The sequence below is a fragment of the Culex quinquefasciatus genome, chromosome 2 (assembly GCF_015732765.1).
Source record: "Culex quinquefasciatus strain JHB chromosome 2, VPISU_Cqui_1.0_pri_paternal, whole genome shotgun sequence".
Classification (NCBI taxonomy): domain Eukaryota; kingdom Metazoa; phylum Arthropoda; class Insecta; order Diptera; family Culicidae; genus Culex; species Culex quinquefasciatus.
Window position 1 is genome coordinate 23,271,620 of NC_051862.1, and position 13,313 is coordinate 23,284,932.

Sequence of the window (13,313 nt, forward strand, 5' to 3'; positions counted from 1 at the left end):
GACGATTTTATAATTTAACAATTTTATAATTTATCAATTCAATAAATTAACAACTTGACAAATCAAGAATTAAATTAATCGAAAATTTCATAATTAACATTGTTACTAATTTTTATTTATTTTATAATTTCTTAATTATACAATACAAAAATTTTATTATTTGAAAATTCAAGAATTTCATAATTTAGGAATTTCATAGTAAACATTATTTTAATTTTCAAGAATTTGATAATTTAAAATTTTTATAATTTTATGATTTTATAAATTTAAAATTTTAAAATTCCACAATTTTAAAATTATTAAATTACAAAAATTTTAAAATTATTAAATTACAAAAATTATAAATTTTTAAATTACAAAAATTTTAAATTTTGAAATTTTATAATTTTATAATTTTATAATTTTATAATTTTATAATTTTATAATTTTATAATTTTATAATTTTATAATTTTATAATTTTATAATTTTATAATTTTATAATTTTATAATTTTATAATTTTATAATTTTATAATTTTTCAAATTCAAATTCGGTTTTATTGGTGAATAATCAAGATACAATAAGTTCTTTTGAAGTACAAAACAGAGTTTTGGAGTTCCTTTCAGCTGTGTGTTACATCATAATCCATTTTGGAACAGTTATTGCTTGTAAATAAAGGTGTTACCAAGAGTAAGAAAAATTAAAAAAACTTACTAAACTTGCTAGGAAAAGGGGATAGAAATAGAGAAAGCTTAAAACTAGATCACAGTTTTTTTTATCCTTTATAGATGTGCTTAATCATTAATTCCCCGAGGGCTAGAAATTGCTCCGCCTTGTTACGGCAGCTCCGAAACCGCGTCATCATCTCCCCCGCGAGAGCAAAGAACTCCGGCAGGGTAAAGAGATCTTCCCCGGTGACTTCTTGCTGGGCCGCATTGCCGCTACCGGCCGCGACCACGCTGGCAAACGAACGCCCCCATCCAGGAGGGATCGTTGGGTTGTCCGCTGGAACCGTACGCTGGCCAGCTGCAGGAACGGCTGCACTCGTACTTCGTTGAGGAAAGTGGGACGCTGCTGCTTTCTTCTTCCTCTTTTCCTGCTCCTCGAGGTAGGACTTGCGCGCGACGCATCCGCGGTAATTACCGGTATGGTTAGCGCCGCAGTTCGCGCACTTTACGCGCGGCTTGGTTTGTTCTGCGTTTTCCCCCAAGTCCGCCTTTCGTGGCAGTGCGCACACCTCCGAGAGGTGTGACTCACCGCACTTCACGCAGCGGGGCTGGAGGTTGCAGTTCCGCGAGCCGTGGCCGAATTTCTGGCAACGGTGACATTGCGCTGCGTCCGTCGGATTTTTGGAGTAAAACCGCCAGTTTACCCAAAAACCGTCCAACGCCTTAGTCCGCCGCAGGTCTTGAATCTTGACGGTGCCGCGGTCGAAGTACAACAGGTACAGTGTGTGTGTACCTGTGACTGTTGTCTTCCGCGAGAGGACTTTTATGTCTCGCGGCGTTATTCCGGCACCCGAGAGGTGCTCCTTGAGGACGGAGGTCGGGCGGTCTTGGTACCCCTGCAAGACAATCTTTACAGCGGTCTTCTGCGCGGGGTCAAATGTGTAGAATTTGAAGTTTTTACGCTTAAATTTCTCCACAACCAGGTCGAAGTTCTTTTGGTCAAATGTGAACACTTGCACTGACGCTTTACCTATTTTGAGGCAGTACACGAGGCCTTCCAGCTGCTCGTCAACATCGTCCGCCAACGTGTCCAAAACAAAAATTGGTGGTGGTCGTCGTTCCTTTGGAGTAATTACTTTTTTGGCGTCGGCACTTTTTCCGTGCACGACCATCGTCGTCGTCGTCGTCGGTAGTGCTACCGTCGGTGTTGTTGTAGCTGCTTTCCTCGTCACTCAGCCTCGCGAACTTGTTACTGGTGGGAATGTTGGCGGATGTTGAAGCGCCATCGGTCGACGGATTGCCGGAAGTAGCTGAACGGAGCCTAATAGGGCTGCGATCCTGGACGCGGTAATTAGCGTGTAGTAACTTGGGGTCGAATCCTTTGGCGCTCACACTCCCCGGCGCGATGGCGGTCGACGCGGCGTTGGTTTGTTTACCTTTTTGCACACGGCCGGTAGACGAACTTCGCGGGTTTTTCGAGGCCGCACTCGAACTGCCACGGCCACGGCCGGCCCTTGGCATGCTGTTGGAGCAAACTCGCGGCTAATCACGGTAAATTACGGCGAAAATTTTCGAAAAAACGATGGAGCACTGAGCACTTGACTGCTGCTTGCACTCGTGCGTACACGGAGGTGAATTTTATAATTTTATAATTTTATAATTTTATAATTTTATAATTTTATAATTTTATAATTTTATAATTTTATAATTTTATAATTTTATAATTTTATAATTTTATAATTTTATAATTTTATAATTTTATAATTTTATAATTTTATAATTTTATAATTTTATAATTTTATAATTTCATAATTTTATAATTTTATAATTTTATAATTTTATAATTTTATAATTTTATAATTTTATAATTTTATAATTTTATAATTTTATAATTTTATAATTTTATAATTTTATAATTTTATAATTTTATAATTTTATAATTTTATAATTTTATAATTTTATAATTTTATAATTTTATAATTTTATAATTTTATAATTTTATAATTTTATAATTTTATAATTTTATAATTTTATAATTTTATAATTTTATAATTTTATAATTTTATAATTTTATAATTTTATAATTTTATAATTTTATAATTTTATAATTTTATAATTTTATAATTTTATAATTTTATAATTTTATAATTTTATAATTTTATAATTTTATAATTTTATAATTTTATAATTTTATAATTTTATAATTTTATAATTTTATAATTTTATAATTTTATAATTTTATAATTTTATAATTTTATAATTTTATAATTTTATAATTTTATAATTTTATAATTTTATAATTTTATAATTTTATAATTTTATAATTTTATAATTTTATAATTTTATAATTTTATAATTTTATAATTTTATAATTTTATAATTTTATAATTTTATAATTTTATAATTTTATAATTTTATAATTTTATAATTTTATAATTTTATAATTTTATAATTTTATAATTTTATAATTTTATAATTTTATAATTTTATAATTTTATAATTTTATAATTTTATAATTTTATAATTTTATAATTTTATAATTTTATAATTTTATAATTTTATAATTTTATAATTTTATAATTTTATAATTTTATAATTTAGTAATTAATAAATTTTATAATTCAGAAATTTTGGAAAAAAAATTAAAAACAGCAGAAGTCTTAAAATTTTAAAACGTGTAAGAAATGTGATTTTTTTTTTGATTTTATATTTTTTTAAATCATAGATTTTTTAAAATTTTATAAATTCTAGAAATTAAAAAAATAAATTTTAAAAAACTTCAATTTGATTTATGTTTATTTTTTTCAGATTTTTTTAAATTTTTGAATTTTGTTATTTTTAAATTATATTTTTTGTAGTTTTTTTTTTTTTGAATTTTTGAGCTTATGAATTTATAAATATTTTTTTTTAATTCTGAATGTCTGTTTTTTTTATTATTTCAACACTCACCATTGATAATAACTTCTGGCGAATCAGAAACGCCACCGGGAGCGTATTATTCCGTCCTACTCCGCCTTTTCATTCACCCAGAACAGTGAACAACTCTCTGGGAATTGGAAGTTCCGTTTCCTTATTTATGTTCCCTTGACCAGAACTTGGTATTTAATCCTTTTTCTCTTTTGGGAATGCACCGCAACCTCCCGTGGAAAATAAAACATCCGCTTCCTCGACCGCAGATTGGTTCCTTCCCATCCCGTCTTCCGGCATGGCCGCCGGGTTATCTCTATTTCTCATCCTCCTTCGCCTCCACCACCACGATAACCGAAATCAGGAAACCTGGAACAAATGACACTATGATTCGGCCGCACGCCCACTCACGCTGAATCTTTCCAGCAGAAAAAATAACACAACTCACCTATCAACCGGCCAAAATTCTTGCGAAGCTCAACAGCAATCATGTTCAAACAAGTCCAACTGAAGAGAACTGTCAAACTCTTGCGTCGACGAAAATCGTGACGTCAAATTGAAGGAAAATCGATAGAAAAAACAATGTCGGGCATGTCGAGTGTTTGTCGTACGTTTGTCGTCTTTTCGACCAATCGATATCGAAACGGTAAAATCAAAACCGTGCGACAACTCGTACGACGGGCGACATTTTTCAAACAGGGAATTAGCAGGGTGGGTTCGAAGAATTTACCGAACCCGTAAAAATCATGTAATTCCTAAACTCAGTCAGGCTTGAATATTTCGCGAGTTTTTACTCCGAATGACATTGTTATAAGGTGTGAGTGGGATATACGCCAACATTTCAAAAGGCATGTACATTTGGACACTTTCAGGATTATTTCATATTCTGAAAGTGCTCATAATAAGCTACCTCTTCACCAAAAATGAGCAAAAGTTACTTCAGTAAAGTCTGTTTAATAATGATTTTAAATAATGTAACATAAGCAAACTCCCTGGCATCAGCAGTGCCTGTTTATAAAGCCCTGTCAAATAAAAGACTACATGAGCCGAAAAAACGAAAAAAAACATCATGAAAAAGACGCCATGTACACTTGCCGACGAAAAGCGAATCATAACAAAACTTCTCCTTCACTTGCAAAAGGCGCCATGTACATTCGGCGAAGAGAAACGAATCATAACAAAGCTTCCCCTCTAATGACAGCAGGTTGATTTCAAAAGAAGTTATGTTTGTTTTTCTTAAATATAATGACGGAAATAATGTTTTATTAAATATGGATGATCAAGTATCAATGAAAGCAACACTTTTCATCGTTTGTTATCATTAGAACATCTTATTTTGATTTTATATAAAAGTGGGAATTGAAAAATGATGCTCAACATTCAAATGCGTTTGGGAGCGTTCTTTTATTACGTAACGCAGTAGGGGGGGGGAGGGGGGGTCGGAGGCCGTGTTACGCTCCATACAAAATTTTTCAAATTTGTATGGAAATTTTGTTACGAGGGGGGGGAGGGGGTCTAAAAGTCCGATTTTTCGCGTTACGTAATAAAAGAACGCTCCCTTTTTAAAATGTTGGCGTCGATATTGGGATTATACGTTATAGTGCATCACATCCTTGCTCAGCCTTGACCTTCGGTTCACCAGCGACTTGACCTCGTCCGACCAGGGGACTTCTTGGCCCAGTGCCAGCCAGCAAACGATCTTTCTTATTTCTGGATTGTGCTGTGCACCACCCTACCAATTGGGTACTAAAGCCCTATGTCAATTTTTGTGTACAACGGTAAAAAACAACGACAAGACAACACTTTTTCGATGGATCAACTATGGTTCCCTTGGAACGAGCTGTCAAGAAGGAGCTTTTCTGTCAAGAAATTTGGCGTCAATCTCCCGGTCACGACATTCTAGCAGGATTCTAACAGAGTTCTTACAGAGCTGGATATTCTTACAGATTTCTAGCAGAATGGTTCTACCGTTCTAGCAGGATTAGAGCAGAACCAGCTCAGCTAGAATATTTCGTGACTGGGCTGGCTCAGACTCGAACCAAAATTCTCAATGGGATGTATTTTATTTCATGAAATAAAATAATACATGCACCCTCACAAAAAAAAAAACATAATCCCAGTCACGACGTTCTAGCAGGATTCTAGCAGAGTTCTCACAGAGTTGGATATTCTTACAGCATTCTATCAGAAATGTTCCACCGTTCTAGCAGGATTCTGGCAGAACCAGCTCTGCTAGAATATTTCGTGACTGGGATTGAGCTTAGTTCGTTTGCCCACTTTTTCTTACAACTTTTTATGTGCGAGTACTAAAACCAAAAAAAAAGTGTTATATGGGTTGAACTGAAGGATTCGTATGAAAAAGTGGGAAAACGAACACAGCAAATCATGATTTCTGGTAAGTGTGTTCCAGATGGCAAAGTACATTGCGCAGAAAGACTCAAAAAAAGCAAAAAAACAAAACAAAGACAGTTCAACCAAAAGAACCATTCTGAGTCACCGGCATTTCATTGAGGAGTGTGATAGAATTTTACGACTGAATGAAGAGCATACACCAGGTATGTAGGCAAATTAGTACGGTCGAAAGGTATAAAAAATAAGGACTATTGCAGAAACGGAACTTACTGCAGAATAGGGTGATACCAACACAATGGAAGCAAACACGGAATTTTGCTTCTCACTATCAAACTGTCACGATGAGCTGAATTTAAACGCATTGCTATTCCTTGCAATTCGAACCACAAATGTAACCCCACCCCAACTGGACAGCATCATCGAACAGGGTGGGAACATCAACACCAAGGATGCCAACGATAGAAACAACACCCCACTGCACGTAGCTGCCTGCAAAGGAGTTCCGGAGATTGTCCAACTTCTGCTGGATAGAGGAGCAAAGGTTTCGGAAAAGAATTCGACTGGGCAAACCCCGTTGGATGTTGCCCAATGTTCTGAGGTCGTCGAAATACTCAAGAAATACAACCAAACTGTGCCTCCTCATGAATTACTACCAGCAAGGGATCGATCAGTTGCTCAGCAATCCACCGCTGAAACTAGAACCATCTTCTATCCCAAACGATCCGGTACATCCGGCTTTTGTGGACAGCTGTATGAAACTAAACTGCTAACGTTGATTTTGTTTCGGGCCCTGAATCGCAAAGACATCACCGAGTTTTATCTGGGATCCAACGTGGATGGCCTGGGGGCACTGGACGATGTAGTTTTTTGGTTCCGGGATATTTACGGGAAAACATGGATGCAGTTTATCCAAGCAAAGCATCGCGATGACCCCGATAAGGACGGAAAGTTGACCTTGGGAGAGATACTCAAGGAGGAAAGTGACTATAGCTTACACAAGTACTTTGATAGCTACCTGACAATAAGGCGAAAGTTTGGCTCAAAGAGCGAGGATGACCAGATCTTCAGAGAAGAGTTTCAAAAAGTGGACTGTGATTTTGTGATTTATACCTCAGCGAAAGAGAACTTTGTATTTAAAAAAGGGATAGATACTGAGACAACTGAGTTCAATACAAAAACGGATGATATATTATACTCAACTGATCGTGGTAAAACATTCAAGTTTGAATACAGTCCGCAAAATGTTAAAACATTGGCAACAGTTGCAACTAAGTTACGTATTCAAACATTAGGAAAGAGATTGGCTGATTTTGTACTATCTGGCAGAACAGACAATGTTATGTCCGATGATCTGATGAGAACGTATCACATAGTTTTGGCACAAAAACTATTTAAACAAAGCGAAACAGGACAAATGACATTCAAGACAGATTTCTTTGCATCTAAAGAAAAGTTAGTTGTTATTTTAAGGGAAATAATGTACGATAAAATTTTAGAATATAGAAAGCAAAAATTTGAAGATTCATATTTACAAAACTTTTTGAAAGTTCTATTAGAGAATCCTAGCGCGGAAAATATAAGCAAACTACTCGGCAATGTGCTCAGGTACGATAACTCGTTAAATACGCTTAAACCAATTAAAAATCGAGTAAAACTAGATGCGTTACAAGATGCAGCCTTTAAAAATATAATAGTTACACAAGAAACTATACGAAATGCAACAGACATCGTAGGAAGATCAACATTGGAATCATTAAAAGTCAAATTTCCACCTTCTTTCGGAAATCTCGATTTGCCAATAGGAAAAGGTAAACAAGAGCAAAGAATTAAGCATTTAGTACAACGATTCCAGGATTTGTTCCAAATGGCAGCGCAAAATGATAACATTGTCAGAATCGATGAAAGTATGATTGGTCCTGGTAAAATATTAAACAGTGGCGATGTTGGTGTAAACGGGGGTTTTGCCGGTATGGTGGGCAATATCTTGATTCCGGATCAAAACACAAACTTGTTGAAATTTAATGTTGATGGAAGTTCGTTGCAATCAAATGCAAAAAGGGTGCTTGAGTTATTAAAGAGTGAAATTGGGATTGCTTTAGAAAGTTATCGATTAGAAATCAAAGTTGATTGTTTTCCACGATTGATGTTGGAAAACGAAGCAGAAGATGAGCAGTTCGTGAAATGCTTTCTAGATAATTTGATGTTTTACACAGATCAAGGAAAGGAAAATGAAGTAGAAGCAATTTTGAAAAACGAAATCAAATCTAGCTATAAAATAAGTGACGATCTAGATTGTGAGGCAGTGTTTTTAAAGGTCCATGACAAGGTTCAACATTTGTGGAAACAGCAAAAGATAGCTCCTTACTTGACCAGGGATTGTGACTATTTTGATGCCGCAGTTGTGCAAGTGCGTGACAATCCGCCTTTAACCAATTTAAGTGCAATTTGCATCAGCCAGATCAATAGATACCAAGTTGAGTTTAACTCAGAAGCAATTCTATCACTTGTGTCTTATATTGGAGAGGGTGTGACAAATATCGTTTCGAATTTCGTTGAACAAACTTGTATCAAATTGCTTCAACATTTCAATTCAGATTCCCAGTTTTTAATAACTTCACAATATTTGGAACATGCTTTGCCTCATCTTAAAAAGGTTTTTCAGCTTAAAACTGACAGTAACATCTGCAAAACAATTATCCTTGTTGGAGATCAAGAAGCGGTCAATGATATTGAGAAAATGTTGAATGAATTTAAAAATTCAAAAAACAAATGGATCATTGTAACAAACAAAAAGTTATCGAATTGCGTCAACCATTTTAAGGACGAAGGAAGCATTTTTAGCGATCTTACTCCGGAGTCACAAACAAACCTGTTGGGCGAGCGTGAAATATATTTCCAGTGTGCTAAAATTAAACTCGGACAATTAATGGATTGCGTTTCATTAGACATCATCGATGCTGGAATGCTTTCCCTACTGATCAGTAAATGCGATCTGATGATAACCGGAGGAGTGGATTTGACTCAATTCGAAAACGTTGCAGAATTCTTGATAGAAAGAAAATTATTGCGAAAAATTGTTAAAATTAGGAAAGATGTCCAAAATACTGGACAAGACGTATGGGTTAAGTCATGTGAAGATTTTGATAGAAAATGCATTGATAATGAAACGATAAACGTTCATTTAGTAGATTCCAAAATGGGCTGGCAAAAATCACGTGGAAGACTTAGCCAAGTGCGTGAATATATTGAATCAACTCACGAGCAGATTGTAACGGATGCATTGGAGTTGTATAGCGAAAGGATTGTAATTGTAGCTGCCGAACCTGGCATGGGAAAATCCACCTTGATAACAGACCTGTCGAAAAGAATAACCCAGCACGATCCACTCTGCTGGGTTGTGCGAATAGATTTGTTAAACTATACAAAAGAGTTCAACAAATGGCTGAAATTGAAAACAATCGATCTACCACTTGCGATAAAGTTTATTTTGATTGTGCAACAAATTATATCGAGTGATGAAGAAACTTCATTTACCTTATCGGCAGATGGTACGATTCACCTGAAGAACACCGCTCGAAATAAAATAAGTGGAAAAACGTTGTTTGAAATTGAGTTGTTTCTAAGTTTTTACAACAAAGGAAACATTACGCTACTTTTTGATGGTTTTGACGAAATCAGCCCAAACTATAAGGAACCAGTTTTAAAGCTTTTGAAAATTCTTAAAAATAACAAACGTTGGATAACCACACGAAATGACAACAATCATTACGAACTGGAAGACAATTTGGGAACCTTTGCATACACCCTGAAACCATTCAGCAAGCAAGATCAGAAAAACTTTTTGAAAAGGAATTGGAGAGACACCCTCAAAGTGAAAAACATAAAAAGACACTTGTTCAACACTTTTGTCGCAAAATTGTTCAAATTATTTTCAAACACGATTAATAATATGGAAGTCTCTTTCATGGGAATTCCACTGCAGATGCGGATGATCGCGACGATTTTTCAAAGAGATTTCAAATTATTTCTCTTAGGAAAGCACTCAATAAGGAACAACATTGAACGGAAAATTAGCGCAAAATTAGAGTTGGTAACGCTGTACGAGGAATTTTTCCGAATTAAATTTGAGGAGGTTCTGTTTGGTGACAAACTTCCACACGTGGAAAAAAGTGACCCAAAAATGCTTGACATTATGGAAGAGCAACGTCGATTGATCATCGAAAGACATGAAAAGCTAGCTTTATGTGCACTGTTGGATGATCAAGAGTTGAACGCCTTTTTGACTGCAAATGAAACTTTTACGTTACTTAGCGATGTCAAATCGGGACGGGAAAAGATCGGTTTGGTTTGCCAGATTTTCAACGGTAAACCACGCTTTGTTCATCAAACATTTGCCGAATATTTCGCAGCTCGTTACCTTTGGAACTCATTCATATCATTGGAGATTGATTTCAAAACATTTATAAAAGAAACTTTTGTTCAAATTCTTACGAAAAGCAATCGACATCAGGTGTGTAGTTTTTTGCAGCAAATAGCACTCAAAGATATCAAACTACATGAAAATGTGAAGCAGTTGGATAGGAAATTGGGTTGTTTATTGGAGTCGCTCGTGCCTTTCCTTAGCAACTATGCATACACTTACAGAAATGATCCGTTGAATGTTGTAAAAAAGAACCATTTTTATTCGAAGATAGATGAGCCGGTATGGCATCAATATGTGGCCAATAGATGTGCTAGGCTTTTGCTAAAAATCGTCGACAAATACACCAAGAGTAATGCGGACTGTGCAGTTAAAGTAATTCGTAGTTTAAACCAAGAACAGCGACTATTGCTCTTTACAACGTCTTGTAGCGAAGGATATTGCTATTTGGTCCGCGCTTTCGTAGGATTACTTGATTCAGCGACGTTGAGAGCGAATCTTCTTAGTAACGGATGGTACTACGATTCATTGCTAACGGCCACTGTGAATGGCCACATGGAAGTAGTAGACATATTAAGAAGTGAGTTCCACTACGACGCAAACACATGGGAAGATCATTTTGGAAGGAGATTGATAAGTCACTTGGTTTCTTGTCATCCGAACATGCAATATTCTTGCATGAAGATTTTTCTTGAAAAAGGTATTATTGATGGAAGTCCTTTTGTTAATAACCAAAGCAAGATAGTAGTATTCCCAATAATAAAGTTACTCTTACAAAATGCACCATCGCATCTGATAAAGCTGTTAGCCCGTAAAACTGATTTTAAAATGTTGAACAACCAGGAATTTCCAGGGTTTTCGCAGGAAGTTATTCACTGCTTGACGCTTTGTTTACTGGCTTATGAAGTCCAACTAATTGACCAGTTTTATTTAAACGGAGCGGATTTTTCCCAATCAATCAATTCATTGATGTCACAATACTGCTATCGGGCAGTTTCAAGGGTCAAGTTGGATCCCGACAACCTACCAATCAGAAGCATATACATGGAGCGTAGAGTTTGGAAAACTTTGTTTCACAAAATTGAACAACTTTTAAAGTGTGGCATTGGATACAACCGAAAAGATTCCACGTATGACGCATCAACCAGGCAGTTCGTAGAACAAGCCTATTATATTCACTTGATGCTTACAAAGTTGTGCAAAAGAAATACATTCCACGCCACATTCGACACAATTCTGAAGCTTATCATAATTTGTATGAAACAGCACACTTTGACTGGACCAAGCACGCACATTGCAATTTTTAATAACTATATTACTTTAGTTTCATCGGAATTTGAGAGGAAATATCGAATGGTTTTTGGAACGATTCATTCATTAGTCATATCACCTTACCAGCCTACAAAGAGGATGGTGACTAATGATAGCATAATCATAAAGTTTCATAACACTATTGAAAAGTATAAGGAAACTTTGAAACAAAAACACAGTAGCAGCTTTCTTTACATGGAATATGATGCTACTGATAATGAAAAATACGACGTAATACATTGGATTCAAAAAATTGACGACTTGCGAGCTGAAATAAACTGCACTTTTGAAAAAGCATTATTAATAGTATCGCAAGAAATGCAGCGTGCAAAGGAGAGACTTAGCACAATGTTGCAAATATCTGGCGCGGAGGAAGTCAAACAAATACAAGTTTACGATACCGAACAAATCGTAGACATTTTGGACTTACAAGAGGTCGAGACATCCGAAGAGATGGAAAAACTAATGATGAAGATCGTCGACTGCAACGGAATGTCTCTGTTAACGTTACTGTTGCATATAAACTACAGCTGCAATGATTGCGAGATTTTCCCCAAACTACAAGAGGTCACGACTTTCACCAATAAAGCCCCGCAAATCTACAACTTATGGATGCGCTTAGACCGACAGTACCATCAACTGTTGCAAGCCTTCGAAACCAACGACTGCCACGCCGCCGTACGCGAAGTCCTCATCCAGATAGATCCCGACTACCGTCAAGCGGTGATCAACGGCCAAGATTCCGACTACGGTTCTCCGCTGCACTTTGCCACAGCCAGCGGAGACCTGGAATTGGTGCGGACACTGCTGGAATTCGGAGCGGATCCCAACTCTAGGCTCGATGAAACTGGACCACTTCCACGACTAAGAATCGAATGTGACGAGTTGGAGCATTTCAAACATTTCAGACCGCTAAATTTTGCTGCAATGCGAGGTCATGGGGAAATTGGGAAGGTTTTGTTGGAAAACGGAGCCGAACTTGATATCGTAAGTGATTCTGGTATGACGCCAATGGATCAGTAAATCTGTCCCTGTTCCTGAGGGGAACACCCGTGAAGAGTACCGGTGCCGGCATTTACAAAGCGGATTCAGTGACAGTTTATTAATCAACTTAATGTGCATCAACTTAATGCAATCGAATCCAGAAGGGAAAAGATCACCAGTTGTGTTGGTCCGAGCTGGGATTTGAACTCCGATCTAACGCTTACGAGGCGGAAGCGTTACCACTGGGCTACGTGGCTCGGTCAACTGGATTAGGCTAGAATTAATGGTCATGACGAGAAGTTAGTTTGACAAATATTTCAAAACAAAATGCCCAAATTGGTCTAGTAATACGTCAAAGTTAGGTAAATACAGTCCAGACTTCGGATAATCGGAACTTCCGATAATCGAATCTCGAAAATATTTATTTTTTGTTGTCTTATTTTTGATTCTCGAGCTTACACGTAAAAAAGTCAATTCCCAAAATCGTTAATTATGTTCATGAATTTGAGAACCAGGAAGGAATATATTCACGTTTATAGTGCAAATGCTCCATACTCATGAACAAGTTCCTTCGTGGTTCTCACAATCATGAACATAATTCACGATTGCCGGAATTTATTTTTTTCTGTGTAAGTATAAACCCTAATCGAGGCTTCGGATAATCGAGTCTGGACTGTATAATGATCGGATTA

General features: G+C 36.2%; 1 protein-coding gene across 2 annotated transcripts; it reads left to right on the forward strand.

Annotated features, from left to right (window-relative positions):
* The first annotated feature begins 5,955 nt into the window (after positions 1–5,955).
* Positions 5,956–13,012, forward strand: LOC119766698. Of its 2 annotated transcripts, XM_038252001.1 has the most exons (3): positions 5,956–6,109; positions 6,164–12,649; positions 12,887–13,012. In XM_038252001.1, the coding sequence occupies exons 2-3, from the start codon at positions 6,202–6,204 to the stop codon at positions 12,892–12,894; spliced, it is 6,456 nt and encodes a 2,151-aa protein (XP_038107929.1). In that variant the 5' UTR covers positions 5,956–6,109; positions 6,164–6,201; the 3' UTR covers positions 12,895–13,012. The 2 variants fall into 2 exon arrangements, with proteins under 2 accessions (XP_038107929.1, XP_038107928.1); XM_038252000.1 differs by lacking the exon at positions 12,887–13,012 and having other exon boundaries at positions 6,164–12,737.
* Positions 13,013–13,313: the final 301 nt, after the last annotated feature.